We start from the raw sequence: 19,614 nt of genomic DNA on the forward strand, positions 1-19,614 counted from the left end.
TTTCAACTTTCATGTTTTATTTATTAGGCTGTTAGGTTGCTACCCAAACACCACTGCATATTCAATTGCTGTAGTGCCAAAATGCCATTACAGACTGAGGAACATGCACAGACCCTTTTCTGAGAAGATATCTGACTAAATCTTTGTTTCACTATTCTTACAAGAAGGTCCACAGTTTTGCAGCTGTACTGAGAGAAAGCCAAGAACATAAACAGAGCTAGCAGCACACCCCAAAATTGGACAGATATTCCTTCTTTTGTAGGGCTATGACAGTTTTTCTGTCAGCTGCATTATCTTTTCATGAGGATATATGTGATGGTATGCCAGAAAATAAGCAAACTCTAGACCTGAGGTTACCCAACTGTAAATCCCTTTCTGAATGCTCTCTGAGGACAAGCAGCAGACACATTCCAGCTGATTCCAGCTGTAAAAATGAATGAATTTAGGCAGAAACTGACAGCAGAGGAATTCATAGTTCCAGGTACTTCAGTTGTTGAGTTACCCTTATTGCAATGAGTGCACTGAAGGAGTAGAGGGGCCTCTCTTTTGAAGTAGTCACCGTGAGCACATTGCTAAGTACTAGGCACAAGGGGGCAAATCACAGCTTGAATAGCAGGGCTAACCGCGTTAGCAAAGAGGCTAACAGCCTGAAAAGAGGGCAAGAAATGTAATCAGTAGGTGGCTCCAGGTGTGGCAGAAGGGGAGGTCTTCTCTTTTGTTGAAGATTGTGGGAAGCTCTGCATGAGCTTCTGCAAAGGAGGGATGAGCCTTTAAGGGCACTGGTGAGGTTAGCCCTGCTCATCTACCTGTAGGATTCCTGGGGAAACAGACTGTGGTGTTTTGAAAAAGATTTGTCCCTGACCTTTGATTAAGGTGTTTCTGTCCTGTTGTATGTTTCATCTGTTACAATTTGTTGCACCGACTAATTTGCTGGCTCTGAGTAAATGATGAAGTGGAAATGTCAATTTGGGGAGTTAATTTCTGTGTCAAAGCTGAATGCAATTTCAGAGTTAAAAAAAAACAAAAAAAACAAAAAAGGCGTTTCTATAGTTCCAGAGAGTGCAGGGAAGTGCAAGGAAAAAAAAAAAAAAAGGATGTGGGAAGTGATGTTTTTAGTGTAAAAAAGTTAAAATCCTTTCTCAATGACAGTAAAATTGACCACAGTTGTTAGAGGTAAATGCAGAAATACTGGGATTTATACCCTCTGTTCTGCATCAGTTGGCCCAGGGCTGAGCCCTCTCTACTTTGAGGCAGGTTTTTGTAGGTTGGAGGATATTCTTGTGGGGAAGCAGCCATTAGAGAGAAAAAAGAGATTCCCTATTGCTCTAGGAGAAGTGCTATATGACATAAAATGCATGTACGCAAGGATGGATACAGGTGATGCTGACAGATTCCCTGTGCAGTTTAGTAGAGGACAAAAGGCATAGAGAATGCAAGCTTTCTGTAGTTCATAATTTATCCAAATTGTTGCAGGGCCAAAAAAATTTCCACGTAACATCAAGAGTAACCCACTGCATAATTTTAATTCTTTCTGCCCACCAGGGAGAGTTGATAGGGATCTAAAATTTCCTGATAATTCATTTTATAGAGAGGTTTGTTTGGCAGCCTAAGTATGTACGTAAATTATCACTGATTGTGCTCTCAGTTGTTGGCCAGCTTGTAACCAGAAACAGCTAAATGTTTTCAGTGTTGACTGTAAGATTTAAAAAAAAAAAAAAAAAAAATCTGGAATTCAAGACTTCTTGTCCTTCTCTTTTAAAGATGTTAATTTACACTATTAAAACATAGTTGGGTCTAAACAAAACTTGGTTGTTCTTTTCACAACAGCACTGTTGTGGTCACTTCGTGTCCGTGCATAGGAGAGTAATCTCAGAGATAGATACAGGCTGAAGTGAGTGGGTTTGCTGGGGTATGAGTGTTCATATTTGTGGGGCTGGCTTTTAAAAGTAGCCTGTCAGCGTTCCTGTTTTATTTAGAGTGTTTTTAGAATGTCTAATTACTGTTAGTTTTTATGTCTTACACTTTAAAGTTTAATCTGAACATGTCTGGACAAACCATATTCTCAAAAAGCCGCAAATTGCTGAGTGCAGCACATACAATGTAGGAATTTTGGTGTCAGTCTTTTTCCTTCTGCTCTCTTTGTTTAATCTTACCCGGTAGCTAGTAGCGTAAGTGATTCAGATGGACAAACCCTGAATATCTAGGTAGCTAAGATAGCTCTCCTTTTGAATCCAGAAGTATCACAGAGGGATCATGACACATCCAGTTTATGATTAGATTATCTTCTAAAACTAACACTTAAATGGCTGTGTAAAAATTAATTTTGGGAAAATATCTAGGCTTCACTGAATACCATGAAAATGTCATGCTGTATATAATACGTACTTGAAAGTGTCTCTTCAGTGCTGAAAACAACTTTTGTTGATGCTTCAGAAAGGCTTAATTCTGATTTGTCTAAACACAGAAAAGTTAAGGGTGACAAACTGCAGTGAGGAATTATCTCAGGGAGTCTACAAACAGTATGATGATAGATCTGAGTTGTATTAATTTCTTCATTCATCTTAATATATTGACGTTTAATGCTGAAAGATGATGTAGATTTAACTGCTGGATTTTGTGGTTGTGTGTAGTTGTTTTTTGAATTGTTTTGAAAATTTTTTTTTCTTTTGGTAAATGTACCTAGCTATTATCTTCCAGCTGTTGCTTTGAGATTGATTAGAAAATGTGTTCTGTACCAAAATCTAGATTCTTTGGGGGGTTTCTTACTAATACAGTCCTTATTTCCAGAGGGGAGACAATAGGGAAGAAAATGAAGGATTAGATGATCCTGGTTAATGGAGAGGCTTTGAAATGAGTTGAATCAGTTTTATTCAAAATTGTCCAAAATGCTAATTATTTACAAAATGGTTTAATGGAGTTTCTGGTAGTTTTTGTGGTAAAGTCTTTCTATTCTTAGAAAAACATACTAGAAAGTTTGTTTAAACTACAGATCTTTGTCAGGGCTCTCAGTTAATGAACTATTACGTAGCTATTTTTATAAATGCAATGATTCACTTAGCAAAGTGAATGTCTACAAATAATTTTATACCCAGTCTAGATACCACAAAGGTCAATAAGATATAGATATAAGATATAAGCCTATGGAGAGAGGGTGTTTTTTCAGTCACCTCTAGATCCAATATGTTCAGTTTGCAATTAAGAGGATGTTTTCTAGCTACCAACCATGAAATATGCACCTGGCATCTGAGAGACGAGCTGTGCTTTTTATGGTTTCTGCATCAATACCGTTAACAAAAAGTGTGCAATTAGAAATTAGTCATTCTGTTGAAGTTAGAATAGTCTCTCCACCCACGCTTACGTTAGCTTTACAGGGTTAAATTGAGCCTTATTTGGAGTTAACCAGACGCTATTGCTACACGTATGTAGAAAAATAATACATTTAAAAGCAGGCACCCCTTTTTGACACAGTCTCACCTTTCTTAGAATTGCATATTTAATATATTAGTTTTCATCCCCTGAAGATCTGGATGAGGATACTACTGGAAACAGGCAGTGTACATCAGTAGAATACCAGAATGCACAGAGATGTGTACCAGTAGTGTAAAAACACATTTACTCCACTAACTGCATCAAGCTAAGATCTTTGATGCTTGTCCCCCTTCCTTATACTGTTTTTTGAGTGGTTTGACATTCATTTGGAAGGTTGTCAAATTATCAAAAGCTACGTTATAAGATGGAATTAAAAGCTAAACATAACCTTATTCCTAATTTTTTCTAAAAATAGTAAAAGTGCTTCTGTGCAATCATAGTTTTACACAGTAACAGTAAACATAAATTTTAACTCTTTTAAGTAAAGTTGAAAAAGGAACGGTGTGCTAATGAGTAGAATTACAAATGTATTACTTGATCACTAATGCTCAAAGCTCCTCAGGTAACCATAGCCAAGCAAGAAGGCATTGAAAGTGTAATAATACTTCTGCTCCTTTCACCCCTTCAACTTTCCTTTTTCTTCTGAAAATCAAGGAAGCTTGTTTGCAGTTCAGCTATTGAAAACACATGCTTTTGCTTCAACAGAGTAACCAGTTGTAGAGGAGAAGCTTGCTCATTGAAAAGTGATTACCGGAGGCTATAATGTCAAAAGGCCTCTGTACAGATCAGTGAGTTTGACCTAAGGTTTGTGCTCCAATTAAGAGTGAACTGAGTTTCACTCTCCAGTGAAAAACTGTCCTGAATGTATAAGTGTGTGCATATGTGTGTTTTTATACCTCAAGCACATGCTAGCAAGAATTGGCTTCTTGGAAAGCTTGAACTCATTCCAGCTTGATCTAAAATAAAGCTGCAATTTAGCAGGTTAAGAAAAAAAAATTTTTTTTAATCATTTATCTTTCATCAGTGGAGTTCTACTTGGATACTCAGGAAAAAAAGGCAATTGTAAGAGCAAGTCTTTAGCTAACATATGTAACACCCAGCTTAAATAAATCAGCTACTCTGGTAAATTACCTTTTCTCAAAATTAAATTAGAAAGCTCATTAGGTTTGTTTCCTTTTTGTTCTGTTTCTTTTGATTCTTATTTGCTCACATTGGAATGGCAGAAAAGATATATAGGGGGAGAGGCCAACAGGTGAAATATGTGGGAATAATTTTAGTGTCTGAGCTACTAAATCTTCATGGCAAAAGTTGTTGAGCTTCTTAGGAGTGGTAGACGCTTGATAAATTTTGTGATGTGGAAAATGGCTATTCATGACTCTCTCTCCCAGTGTTAGACCTGCTATGTTACTTTTGTAGAGTATCATTCATGCAGACTGTTTTGATAAACTTAGGGTGATCTTCAAAGTTTTTTTATAATAGTGTTTTTTACCTTTTTATGACTTCCTTTTTGTAAAACGAGGTCAGGAAAGATATTGTGGATTTTTAAATTGTTGTCTTTCTTCTTTGTGCTAAGTTGCAAGACTGTCAAATCTAGTCTTCCTTGTCCTTGTTTAAAAAAATGTGTTGGCAATCTCATCTGTTAGGAAATCTCCCATATGTTAGGGGATGGTAGGGTATGTTTTCATAATGGTCCTAACCTAGATAAGACCATAATCAATGCATACTCTTAATATAGGTATCTTGTACTGTTTTATTTAACCACAGATATTTTGCAAGGCAAGTTGTACCAATAGAAGACTAATCTTGGCACTAGTGGTGTATTTGAGAATATTTCCAGTGTTTCTTTCTCCCCCCCTTGCTTTAACATCTGGTAAGCTGGTCTCACTAAAAAGAGCACTGAAATAGAGAAACAATTTGGAAGTACCTAGAAGAACGTAGAGATTTTGTCTTTGCCAGTGTAACAGACCTTTGTAGATTAGGAGTAGTAGTATGTATTTGGTTTTATGACTCTGTTTTGCATGATACTGTGATAAGAAAAGTAGGGAAACACCATCTTGATGAAACTCTAGTAGTCTGTCTCGAGCTACTTTATAATTTTACTCAAAGTACATTCATTAGTAAATCAGTACCAACGTGGAAGGTTATATTGAAGGAGTTCCACTACGATCTGCTGTGGGTATGTGTCTGCTCAGCAGTATTTTTATTAATGAGCTAGATCATAGAATAGAGGGTATGTTTTTGTTAAATTTGCAGATGACATGAAACTCTGAGGGACTACATGAGCAAAGGATGAGGTGAGGTTTCAAAATGAACAAACTGTAAAGATAGCCTGAAAAACATTCAAAAATACTCACTAGTTACCAAGTACAAGGACATGGAATATTGTGTTATGCAAATGATCTGGAGCAAGTGGTTATGGGAGAGAGAGTTTGAAAAAGATAGCGGGGATAGTAGTTTACAGGTTGAACATAAGACATTTTTGTTGTGGAAAAAGGAAATCACTATACAGCAACGATGTGCGAAATAATCCTTTTATTTGCATTGGTAAGGCTTCAGCTGGAATGCTCGATCCAGTTTTGGATGTTGTGCTTCAAGATGTATCTGACCAACTGGAGAGAATTCAGAGCAGAACAAAAAGACATAGCAGAGGTCTAGCAACTACATTGTAGGAGAAAAACTTTAAAAAATTAGGGCTCAAATGAAGATTGCTGATTGTGGATAATAGGATAATAGTCTCTCATATATAAAAGACTGCTGAAGAAAAGGAAAGCAATAACCTGTTGTTCGTGGGGAGCACCGCAATAAGTAATAGCTGTAAACTGCAGAAAAAATAGAAAGTTAGATAAGGAAAAACTATTTGAATGGTAGCAATAATCAAACACTGAGCTAGATTGCCTGGGAAGGTTATAAAAGCTCCAACACTGGAAACCTTGGAAAAAACAGGCTACAGACAAACACCTCAGAAATGACATAAGTAAGGCTGGACATGTGTTGAGCGATGAATGCAGACTGGATGACCTCCTGAGATGCTTTCCAAACATTTCTTTGCAACTTCTGTGATACAGCAGGTGTGCAGCAGAACGACATCCTGAATCGGACAAAAAAAAGTCAATGCTCTGGGTTGAGCCTGCTTGTTAAATGTAGCTCGGCAGTGTAGAGGTCTTGAAATGTTCCTTTAACTCTGTTGCGGGTGCAGAGCTTTAGTAAAGGAAGGGGGGGAGCTGTCTGCTGAAAAGAGAAAGAAAAAAAGTTGTGAGGTAGCACTGAATGAGAAAGTTGGTATGCTTGTTTCCCTTTTGTAAGCACATTACTTACATCTGTTTTTATCCAAAGAACAGAGGGGTTTAACCAAGATACGAGAGTGGACTTTCAGGTAGAATACTTGAAAGGTAAATGGTCTTTTCCTGTGGCTATGTGAACATGGTGAAGTTAAGTACAAAAGCATGTATTTTGCGTGGAGGAATCTTTTGGTAGCAGTTCTGACAAATTCTGTTGGACATTTTTCAAAGATACACTGCATACATACTGATGAAACTTGACAGTGTGACTTTTTTCATATGGGACAGAGGGAGCTTTTGCTGATGAGACTTGACATTTTTTTAAACAGACTAACAAATATCATAGGCCCTTTAAAAGCATATTCCCAGAAATGGGGATCGGCTTATTGGTAGCTTTAGTATGCACTGCTGTGTCTCACTATATAGACAAGAGTGACACTAATTTATGCATTTGCTCAGGTTTATTTTCAAGCACATACATGTAGCTGTTGAAACAGAAATGCTAATTTATTTCATTCCTATTTTAAAATTTCTTGAGTGTTTTCTATCACGAATAGCTTATATCATATTATGTTCTATGCTTTTCAAAACTGTTGTAGATCTGTAGGTAAGACTCATGATAGCTTGACTATTTTCTGTGGTAATTCCAAAACTTTGTTCAGAATCTAAATGTAAAAAGAGATATTCCTTATCTCTTTGTTATTTGGAAATACATCAGTATAAATAGTTCTATTGAAGCTGTGATGTCATTTAAAGGAGAAATCACTTCTGTCTGTTGAATTGAGTTCAGGCATTGTGAATTCTGAAGCACTGTGATTTGTCAGTTATGATTTGTTGATTAATATCATGCAGATAAGTGTTATATGGCATACTGGGATATGGAGGGGAGGAAAGTGTGTAATTTTGGATTCATAGCAATTGACAGAATTCTGATGCGCTATCACTATTATAAACAAGAGCTCCTTATTCTGTTTATAAGAGGGAGCTCCTCTTTGGGAAGCATGAGCAAAGGTAAAGATTGCATGTAGTGTTAAACAGGTATATCTGCCTAACACTTGGTTATAAAATATTCTTCTCAAACTGTTCTTGTGATGTTCAGAGTCAAGCTATTGACAGTGTCATAGACTACTTAGTCTCAAGGATGTACAAGTACCGGCTTAATGAAGCCGCTTGATCACCTCATTGCCATGAATATTCTCTCATGGCAAGATACAGTCTCTTGATCAGGGCCTCTGGTGTCAGTTTGTGGATGGACCTGTTAGTAGGAGTTGCTAAGCAGTTAGGTTTTGTACCCTGTGGATGACAAGCATATAATTTCAATGTTCACCTACTACCCTGGTCTTTAGAGTTGGGCTGTTTATTTGCATGAGACATTTTCATTAATGGGAAAGATTTGGGGAACTGTGCATGACAGGATAATCTAAAGATGCTTCTGCAAAAGAAGAAGAGAAATACATGATAAAACCTGTTCCAGTGAGATAAGAACAAGGTAAAGGACATTTCTGGAAAGTGAGGGCAGCCTGAGATCAGGAGAATGGGTAACTCTGTAGACAGCACTGAATAATAGGAATCATAGGAGATTCAAGTTCATATACCATTCTTATTGTAGTTGCTATTTTTCATACTTAAATACAGCCTAAATGGATGCAGACTTACTACTGGAATTCAAATCCCCCTAATGCAATTAATTTACCCTGACCAGTTTCATGAGAGAGATTGGGAATCTTTGGACTAATAATCCACATTCGCCTATGAGAGCATTTGCAGCTGTTCTCTGTATTTCATTCCGAAGAATTGCAATTCACACTGTAAAATTACTCCCTCACCCATGTGCTGAAGACTGCAGTTGTATTTTGCATGCATCTGCTAACAGTCCTCGAGGGTGATGGGTGACTGTATCCTTGAAAGGTGACTAGTTCTCTCTGCAGTCATTCATCTTGAAAGTAGGAAATCCATTAAATTGTCTTGTGGCATTAGTCTGCTAGGTCACACTGGCACTAGCCTGTGCTAGTTTTGTAAATATAGCTACTCTAGCTTTGTTACTGTGTAGAAAAAGATATTAAGGTTCCTGGCCCTGGAAATTTTGTTTTAAAAATACAGACATTACTTACAGTAATCTTTAAAGGGGTCCTGAAAAAGGCAGGGTTGAAACTAGGAGAGGAAAGAAGGCTACAGCTCTTTCTTCATTTCCAAGGCTGTAGGTGGTTGTGAGCTAGTTCTGGCTGCTGAGGTTTTTCAGTATAGCTGTTGGAGCTGGAATATGTTACCTTTATCAGTTTTGAATGCTATTCAGTGACTGCTTCCATAGCCGTAGGATTTAAAAACACTTTCTATAGTTTTATTTCTAGAAAGAATATGAAAGCAGCTTTGGAAAATGCTTGCGAGGTTTTTTTGTTGTCGTTGTTATCGTGATTGTTTTTCAGCCACAGAAGTATCAGAAATCTGTTATAGTAACCTAGTCTCCTAAAGCATATGTATTGTGTTAATGGGGCATGTAGTGGTCTTCCCCTCCTGTGGAAATATTTGAGGTTTTAAAAGTTTTGGGCATTCCACTTTGAAACATAAATAGGACTTTTAATGTTGTTCTTTTCTTTCTCCCTTTTTTTTTTTCCTCTCCACAAAAAAAGTGAGAGAATCTGGGGGAAGCGGGGGGATAAAAAGAGGAAACAGTAGTTCTGCAGTATGCTGAAGGAGGCTTCAGGGTTTCCAGAATCAGATCATAACCAACGCAACATGATAATGTTAAGATTCTGAGCTAATATATACTGCCAGTTCAAATTTGTTCAGAAACATTGCTGTGTTCACTTTTTTTTGGTGCTCCTAAACTTTACTCCTGATTAGATATTGTCCATTTGCTTTAAAAGCTTTTTATTGCACCTCTTATAGCTATTCTACAAGTCATTTTGCCACTTCTGTCTCCTGTTCTGCTCCTTGATCCCTGCAGGCACTGTCACAATGTCATTGGCCTTTATTAAAGAGCGCATTTCCAGCCCTCTTTCACTTTCTCTTTAGATATTTACTGCAGCTGGGCCTTCCTCTCTTTAACTTTGCTTCCCTCTGAGAGGATTCAGGGGGTTGTCCCTGTAATAAGGAGACCACTTAGGAAAATGTTTCAGTTCCCAGAAGCTAAGGCTGCTTGAGTTCCCTGAAGTTCTCCACAGGCACATGGGGTTAAGGGAAGAATAGTCTCTCATGAGGACAGGTCAAAACTAGCTCTTTGACCCTTAGCCTTTCAATGTTCAGGGCATATTTCCAGATGTGTTTTGCTAACACAGCAATCTAGCATTGCAAGCCGTGCTGGTTGTTGGTCCTGCACTGCTGTGGTTGCTTTTGTCCAGTTCAGGGGAGAAAATGTCAGCTTCCGTTTTCCTGCTGGAGACTGCTAAGCATGCCTGAGACTGGTCAGCCAAGGATAGAGGCATGTGCTTCAGCCAAGTGAATGACTTCTATCCTGCAGGCATGGCAGCTAGAAAGCCTGTGGATATGTTGTCACACAAATTGGTGAAGTGAATATGTGCTGTCCAGAACAAATGGGTTATACTATTGCTTCCAGACAGCAAGTGTATATTTTGTCAGCATATGTGCAGATGTATGGATTTAAAGTAGAGGATTGCTATAGACCAATAGGCAATGAGAGACCTGGCACAGTGCATCTGGGACATATGTTGCCTCCTGTGCCACTCATCTCTTCTGCACGCTTGGCCCTTTTGCTGTCTTGCACAGCTATTGTACTGGAGCACTTGTTCTGTGTTTAGCAGCTGCCAGAAATCAACTTGTGATGGAGCAGCTGTGGTCAGCAGGAGTCACTCAAGGGTAATCAGCATGACTCCAGCCCAGCTCAGGACTAAATGATTGTGGTGGTTTTGGCAACTAGCCAGTTGCCCTCAGTGCTGTCTCTGCAGTTTCTGTTTTGTGCAATTCATACAGTTTGTGTACCGTTTCTCCTTTGGCATATCCATTTTTAAATCTCCGTACTATTGTTTCTTTGGGTCTTAAACTTTGTCTATCAACACAGTCTAAAAACCAAGGAGGCCAATGGCTGTATAACCCTGTGGAACTAGGGAATTAGAAATAGCATGACCTTGAATTACATCAGTACATAAAGTAGGTGTTTTGGGGGTAGAGGAGGGAAATGTTTTCTTTACCCCTCCTCCTTTTCCTCACTTTCTGTGTGCATACACATGCAGATGATGCAACCGCTGAAAGTTCAAACAGGTAACTATAAAAGATTTCCATAAAGTACTCAAGTCAGATTCCTTCATTTCTCTCAGTTCTTGGGACTAAGTCATCTTAGAAGATCCTGGTGTGATAATGCAGGTGCAGCTGGTGTCTTCGGGGACTCTGATCCATAACTGCCAATATCTGTTCCTCCTTCCTCTTTCAGGCATGGTATTGGACACAGCAGACACACAAGATCCTGGGGTGGAATCATAGGCAAGAGTTGAGCCAGATCCCAATGGACTTTCATCTCTCCTTCAGATAGCTAAATGCTCAGCACATAGCTGTGGGGCAGCAGGGCAAAAGCTGAGGTGATGATGTAGTATTTTCTGGGAATTGGATGAGGTGTGGTTCCCCCCCCCCCCAAAAAAAAAAAAAAAAGATTTTTGAGAGAGGAGAATTTAAGTGAAGGAATTAGTGATTAAGCGGACTGCAGTGCCAACCTGCAGTAGTGGCCGTGACAGTCTCACTGACAACAAGACGCAGTGCAAGCTGTTTCATTTGCATGAGCTTGGTCAGGCTGGACTTGAGGAACATGTAGGAGCCATGCAACTTGGCAAACTAGCTGGCACTGCTATTGATGTAACATGGCTGATGGTCTAAAGCAACTTTGAAAATGGCAGAATAAAACACCACCTGCATCCCTATGGTGGTGTAGTGGACAGGTACATGCATGCCAGCCAATGTAAATGGGAACTGTCAGGCGGCAATAAACTCACCGCAGCCTCTTGTGAATCCACCTCCTAGAGATGTCATGTGCCAGAGGTTTTACAAGTGGTTGTTGTTTTCCCAACCTTGAGCCTACTGGCAGAGTAGTGGGGAGGATGTCTGCCCCCAGCTTGCAAAGGACTGAGGCGGCCTCTTCTCTGATATTCAGCCAGACTGTTTGGATGTCACCTTCCCCACCATAAAGTTCTGCCTCCACCTGTGATCCTTCCACACTTCTAGCATGACGCTTTGCTGCCAGTTTGTGATCAGTCCCAGATGGTGCATGGAAAGAATGACATGGTTAAAATCTTTCTCCATTTTAGTTATATAACTTTCACTCTTTTTTTTTTTGTTATTTCTCTGCTATTTTAGTTATTGAAAGCTCTACCCACAGTGGGATTTCCCCTTAGAGCTTCCTGCTCTTGCTATTATGATTTCATTTTTAGCCACAACTCTGTTCTAGGCAGCCACCACCATTCTAACCACTATGTTGCCCAACTTCTATCTGTTGGTCATCTCAGCTTTTTCTTTGATAGTGGTAGAAGTCACATTTTAAGAACACATCGTCATATGTGTATATTTTAGCATGCTTAAACAATTCTGGAAGGGTGGCAATGCACCATGCTGCCACTAATTTTTCTTTTTTTTCAATTCACTATATAATATGGCCACTGTGCTTTAAGCACAGGGCTGCATGCTGAAAACTGCAGGAACTTAGAGCTGCTGTGTTACACAGAAGTGCAGGATGCAGTTATCAGCTGCTTCCGGGAAAACAGGGGTTTCTGCTGAGATCTGGCAGGTGCTGAGGAATAGGTTGGCTCACCCTGACCACCAGGATGCTCCTGGATCCATGGAGTTTGAAGACATCCTACTTTTTTCCTCATTTCAGACTTCATTACTTGGAATCAAATACCACTTCCCCATTTTACTGTAGAGTTTAAAAAACATGCTAAATGAAGTAGCATAGCTAACACATTTAAAATCTTGATGAGTACTTACTCTGCAGACTTGCTTCATATAGCATTAGGTAAAATACTATTTTAAATGCATTGGCTGCCAATGTGTTGTCAATGCTGCCATTCATGGACCTGAACAAGCAGGGTTGGCAAGGAAAAGTCAGCAAACGAAATAAGGAATAACTCTCTCAGGCTAAGGATAACTTGAATTTCTGCTCATGCAAACAAGCAAAAATCCTATCTTCTCATCCACTTTGCCCATCTTTCATATGTGTTTTCCTTATGGTATGTCCAAAACTTCTAATTGTCTTTAGAAACTTGTCTTTAGGCTGTCTTTAGAAACAGCACTGCTTTTGGAACAGTATTTTACTCCAATTTAAACATTTTTTCACATTACTAACTGAAGCATTGAGGGTAGAATAATGAGCGCCTATCTTCCTGTGGGCTAGCCGATGTTTTTTCAAGTTAATTAAATTTTGCCTGAAGTATAATCTTTATAACAATGGATACCTGACTATATATTCACTTCTCAGTACCCCTGGAAACAAATTTCATGCTGACCATTCAAATGAGTAATATCATGCAAGTACTAACATGACTGACTAGGAATAATTAAGTTATGTGTAGGTGTGAGAACCATGATGATTCTGATAAATTCCCACGTTAAAAAGCAACCTGTTTGATTCAGTACTTTTTCTAATGGGAATGAGATGATTCAGGAAGAATTTTCCTTGATACTGTTTCGCCTCATGGAAACTGCATAAAAGCTAGTAATGGTAATTTACAATTACATATTTAAATTTGGAGTGGGGATGAGGGAGGGAAGCTGTGTTTAATAATCAGGAGCATTATTTTGTCTGCATTTCGTCAAGGGGGTTCTCAAAGCCCAGGGACCCTTCCAAGGCTATGTGATGCCTTCCTGGATTTCTGTGATAGACCATTACTCTTGGTATTTTCCTTATCCATATAGTCATACATACCTGTGTGATAGACTGTTTACATACAGAGAGAATTATAAAATATTTTCCACCTCAGTTGCCTCTAGTTTCTTCAGGCCATATACCTAGTTCTGATCTTGATACAGACAAGCCCCCAGGCAGACCAAACTACTTTTATTTTATTTTAAAGTACACTTCAAAAACTCGCAGCTGTTCATACGGTATCTTTTATGTTCCTTTGCTTGTGTTTTTCTTTAACTTAGCTTCATGCTTGATAGAACCTTAAAAGTGTAAAACAAAAGGAGAATTTAGAAGCAGTAGAATTAACTTCCTTATATTCTGTGGGTCTCTAAAAATGACATCAATAAAAATGTAATCTCAATGCCTTGAAACTATTATATGGTTTGACTCTGACTTATGCTTTCCTACTTTTTTTGTTTCCTATTTCAGGCCAAACAAACAAAGTAGCCAAGGAGGCAGCCAATAGATGGACTGGTGTGTATGCATTTATGTTGCTTAACACAGCTTCTGACTAGAGCACTTTGAGTAAAAGACCTGCTCATTGTTAAGAATATTATATTTTATAAGGACTTGATCTAGAATGACCTTCGCCTTTCAAAGCATAAGGAAATATATTTTGGGTATAATTCATCATGATCCAAAAATAGTATGTTTTTGCAGTTTAATTACCGAATGTATTTCACATCACATAATAGATTTCCTCTTCTGATACAGCCTTGCATACTATGTTGAAACGTGCACCTCGGGTTTTTTTGGTGGAGTTAAAATATCTTAAGATGAGGAAAGTTGTAGTAGAAAGAGACCTGAAATGGTTGTGGTGAGTTTAGCACTGCCATAATTCCAGGTATTCAGAAAGTCTGATTCTCCTTTTCTGAATTTTGGTCTGATTCTGAAGAGTAGAATGTTGTGTGGAATCTTATTGCTGCCAGCATATGATGGATGCTAATATAAAGTAGTTATTTCTCAAACTAATTTATCAGCTTTGACATGAGGGAAAAGTGCTACACAGTTTTGAAGAAGGTTATTATGATAACATTTGCATGGAAGTTCAGCTCAATTTTCTGTTGCTTAGCTTTGCTATATTGCTATATATTTCTGTTTTACAGAGCAAGGAATACGTATGTCCTTACTTTGTTTTTTTTATTATTATTATTCATTTGGAATGTTGTTTGTAATTTTTTGTTTAGAATACATCTGCTGTTGATGGACTGTTCACTGTTATCTGCTATGCCAAGTGCAGCAGGAGATTATAGTCATAGTCTTATTTTATATCTTCATTTGAATTGGGTTGTTTACTACTTATGAGGAAATGAAGTTATGTATTTAGAAAATCACTTCTGTGGGTACCATTGTCAAGGCTTTTTGCTGTTGATGACTGAAGCTGTTGTTCTCAACGTCTTGAGAGAGGTGAGGGAACTATGCCTCTATCTGTATAAGGTGCTTTACTGTCTAGAGAAATAGGCTATATGCTGTGGCATATTGTTTCTATTGAAGAGGCAGTTTTAAAACCAAGTTCTGATGGTTAAAGAAAAAAAGGGATTTCCAAGGTGTACAGGCACAGAGAACGCTTCCTGTCTCAAGCAATGGCGTAATTTATAGGTTTAGCAATGAAGTAGAGAGTTTCAACCAGTAGGGCAAAGAAAAACTATGTTAAAAAGAAGGGAGTGTATATGCTAAAATAATAGTAATGTGATGCCAAAAGAGAAACGCTGACCAAAATAAAGCTATTGGAACGTATTTTAATTTTTTTACTTCTTTCAAGCTAAATATATATTATCTGAACAAACATACACAGGACTGGAAAGGAATGTGTGGTTAATCTGAATTTGATTTTGCAGTTGAAGATAATCACCCAGTAGGTGTCCAGTTGAAAAAGGACCAATAAAATACTTATCATGCCTATTCACATATTCCTCATCACCACATAACAGATTTACAATGTAATTGTAGCTTTCAGTCTTGTTTTAGGAGAAGAACAAGATCAAGATCAAGGCAACTTCCAAAAAAGAAAATGTATTTTATTTAGTACTGAGTAAAATAATGTCGTCAGCAAAAGTCTTGCTAATGTTTTCGATGTGTTTAATAATGATGTTGAGATACTTTCCAACTACCTACCTTTTTCATTTATGCGGTGGTAGTGCAAATAGAAGAGTATTGTTGTAGCCAAGACTATAATTCTTGCTTTCTTATTAAAATAAAAATGTTTTTCATTCCATTTACAGATAACATCTTTTCAATAAAGTCCTGGGCCAAGCGTAAATTTGGATTTGAAGAGAGCAGAATTGACAAAAGCTTTGGAATCCCAGAAGATTTTGATTACATTGATTAATGTTCAACAGTTGATTGCTGACACAGTTGTACATAGTTTGTTAAATATTGCTTAGTTGGCATTTATACGTATATCTGAATCCTCTCCAAAACAAACTATCCCCTTTAATTTTCAGTTTTTGTTAAAGTTAATAAAATTCTAAAAATACTTGTTCCACTTTCTTTTTAACCTCTTTTTCATCTTGGTACTCTCTGGACGATAAATTGCTTGGTACTTGTGTGAGACAAGCTAAGAATGGACAGGGGTCATGGGGAGTAATTATCACTTTTTTTTTTCTTTTGCTAAAATGGAAGTAATATAACTAAGAGCTAGAAGCTCCAAGGAATTATGTTTAAACAAGTTGAAGACTTTGGAAATAACACTAGAGGATATGCAGGAGAGTAAAAGTTTTCCCTGATCAAGATAATGAAACACAAAAGGTGCATAATCCATTAAGGGAGAACACTGAGGCAGTATGGAGGTGAATAGAAAGGCCCAGGCTTGATTTCAGCTTGTTCTTTATTACATTGCTAGAGATGCTTGTGAATTTAGAGCCAAAACTTCTTGTTATTGGGAAAAAAACTGGTTCATCAGAGCTAAATCTTTTCCTGTAAGTGTAGCAGATTTGACAACATTTGTTTTGAGAAAGCTTCTGCATTGGAGAGGAGGCAAAGCAAACCGATCCATCAATTTGCATCACAGTAGACTTTGGGTGCTGATTTAGGATGTGAGAGACCAAATTCAAATTGCTGTTTAAAACTGGGCAGATTTGGGCTATTTGGGTTTATGTACGTTTTTCAAATTTAAATTAAAAATGCAGCCAGCCAAAATAGTAACAAATTTCAGAAAGTCTCGTTTTTGTTTGGTGAAATTTCAGAAGCACCTCACTTTCTCTGAACTTCTGCTTTCTAGCTCTGGTCATTGCATGGCCACAAAAAGGAGGATGGAGAGTATAGATTGGTCTTGGATCCCCCAAGTCTGTGGACTGCAAGACCACATCTCTGCTATACAACTCCAGAGGTAATTAGGAGTTTGCCAGCAAGGATATAAGCTATATACCTTTAGAAGATAGTTGTACCTACTGCTAGATAGATGTATGTATCACCAAAAAGTGTTTTGTCTGCCTTTCACATAACCAAATAAATAACACTGATGAGAGTACTGCTGAAAAGGTGACATTAAGCTAAAGATACGCTCAGAAATCTGTCTCCTGCAACCTATCCAATTAAAAAGTTTCCGAGCAGTTCAATACCTATTAAAATCCAAGGATTTCAGATGTGTTCCTGACTATTGTCTAGTCTCATGTCTATGATGATGCCAAAGTTATTGTGAAGATACTGAGTGGAAACTTCCTCTTCGGAAGTAGCAAGCTATCTTTTGCTTAAGGAAAATGTATGTAAGGCCTGGCAGAAATGTGTAAATGTCACTGTAAAATGTCACTGTGCTTTCAATAATGTTGCAATAGATGCTTCTCCTTTTCCATGTTTGGAAAGATTTTATTCCTAATATATAATATTAACATATCTGTTACTAACTGAGCTGGTAAAAGATTAATTCCTGTCTGTAGTGTAGTTGAGTGCAGGGTTTCTTACCAGGCCTGGCTTTTGCCCCATAAATGGAGTGCCACCCATCAAAGCAAAAAAGTGATGGTCCCAAAGCAAAGTATTGATACACATGTAGTTTGAATGGTGATTATTCTTGGATTTTGTGCTGTAAGGCAATCAAGAAAGAGCTTTTTATCTGTTCTTTATGGAACACGGCTTGTAAGTGATTTTCTTGGTTGGTTAAATGCTTCTGTTTTTCTGTGAATCTGTTCTGTACCACCTGACAGGTGTCAGAAGCTCTTTGGCACATCTGCCTTTGAGAGTACGAATCTGCCACACACAAGACGTTAATGACTCAAAAGGCTCGTTTGTCTTACGGGATGTTGAGTACACGAACTTGTTGATGGCGCTTACCTTCTATAATCATTTGCACATGGATGATCTTCTACCCTTATTGACCAAGCGGACTCAAATAACTTACGCAGTCTGTAACTGACAGTGCGCAAAGACTTCCTGTGGTACCTGAAATGGTTGTCTTATTTTGTGGGGGAAAAGTATTTTTATGGTTTCGGCTACCTTCCAATTTCAAGAGAGAAATGAAGATGACCAACTATTTAAGTTTAGTTGCAATACCTGTGGCTTCCTGTCCACAGTATAAAACCATTGTGGACTGCAATACAGTTACTGAATATTAGCATCATTACTATTGCAGTAAATAACTATTAAGTATAATAATTAAATAACTTTGAGGTAGACTTGCTTAGAGATGTTACAGTCAACCACCATGAGCAATACTTTTTAAATGTCAAACAGCTCTCATGCTTTGGTCACAAAACTTAAGCAGTTCAAGCACAAAGTATTTCTAGCGATATATTTTTGTAGACCTTTGGTTTTGGTTCATCAGTAGACTAGACCATAGACGTGCAGTTGTACTCTCTCTTCTACTCAAGTTCTGTCTTCTGATGTTGATTATTAAGCCTGGCAAGAGAATCTATCTCTGCCTGTGAAGACACAGTTTTGCAACAATTATAAATTTCTCCAATAAACAGAGGAAGGGAAGAAGAGGTGCATTACAGTCGGAAACCTGATGCTTGTTCCTCTAGTGGAACTGATTTATTTTATGTTACATTTCTCATGTTTCTACATTTTTAGTATAGATAACTTTCAACCGGAAAAGCAAGTACGAACCCTTCTGAGGCAAATGGGGACAATTTGTACATCTTGAATGTTCCAATATACTTTCAGACTGCTGCATCTGCTTATTTTTAATTGTTTTTCTTAAAATATACACAGCAGAATTCTCAATCCCATAGCATGGAATTATGATTATATGATTTAGAGATGTGTATATTCACTATATATATTTTTTTTAAGAGAAGCCAAGACTTTTGGTTTTTGCTGAGCTGAAAGTTACAGGCAGTTAAAATGATTTTCCTTTTCCTGAAATGTTTTTGACTATTAGCCTCTAACAAAAATGAGAAGTCAGTCCCATCCTGTGTCCCAGGTTGCTTCTTCAGAGTTTTCTTGAGAGAGAATCTCGGGTATTTCTAGATAGTCTAGTATAAAAAGGTGTGTATGCGGTGGTGGGGGCGGGTGGTTAAATGCTCACTTCTGCTGTTACCCTTGTGGTTATGTCACTGCTGTATTATGTGCAAGTCTTCCTCTTTTTTTTTTTTCCTGCACTGTAAGTTTTTTTGCCCATGTAAGGTAAATATTTTCAACTGTTACAGCAAAGCCAGCAGGTCAAGCCCTTACTACAATTCAAGTTTAAAATCAAAACAGTTACTAGTGCAAAATATGAGAATCAAAGACTTTTTTTAGCACAATTTACAAACATCTGCAGCCAGTATCAGGCCCAGCTTTTCAAAATAATGTCACGACGGGTTTATCAACGCAAAGGCAGGCTGAAACATTGGGTGAGCCTAGTGCTTGGGACCGATGCCGAATAGCCACTGTGAAGCGAACCTAGACACAGGGTAAAACACTTGTTTGTACCTGCTCTACTTAAAACTATTACCAGTTTTGAGAAAAGAAGTTTGCTGACTACATCTGCCCTGAAATAATCTATTCTTCCTCAGCTTTTTTTTTTTTTTTTTTTTTTTTTTTTTTTAACTTCTAACTTCTAAGAACATTCTCCTGGTCTATACAACACCAAGCATAAACTCCAGGACTCCTGTTGTGGTACTTGCACAGCATTAAATGTTACCGTCAAAGGGGTCTGGGCTCTGAGGTAATTCAACTGCTAAATCTTTCATTAACACATCCTCTGAAATG

At 37.9% G+C, this 19,614-nt stretch overlaps 1 protein-coding gene across 2 annotated transcripts in view; it reads left to right on the forward strand.

Moving 5' to 3' along the window:
- The window catches only part of MND1 (meiotic nuclear divisions 1), a 39,166-nt gene extending 23,202 nt beyond the window's left edge, over positions 1 to 15,964 (forward strand). For both annotated transcript variants that reach the window (XM_067297119.1, XM_013951922.2), the window contains exons 7-8: positions 13,918 to 13,962; positions 15,711 to 15,964. In XM_067297119.1, the coding sequence (XP_067153220.1) occupies positions 13,918 to 13,962; positions 15,711 to 15,817 (152 nt within the window). In that variant the 3' untranslated portion in view covers positions 15,818 to 15,964. The remainder of the gene's footprint in view (positions 1 to 13,917; positions 13,963 to 15,710) is intronic.
- The last annotated feature ends 3,650 nt before the right edge of the window (positions 15,965 to 19,614 follow it).

This window comes from Apteryx mantelli, chromosome 5 (genome assembly GCF_036417845.1).
Source record: "Apteryx mantelli isolate bAptMan1 chromosome 5, bAptMan1.hap1, whole genome shotgun sequence".
NCBI lineage: Eukaryota > Metazoa > Chordata > Aves > Apterygiformes > Apterygidae > Apteryx > Apteryx mantelli.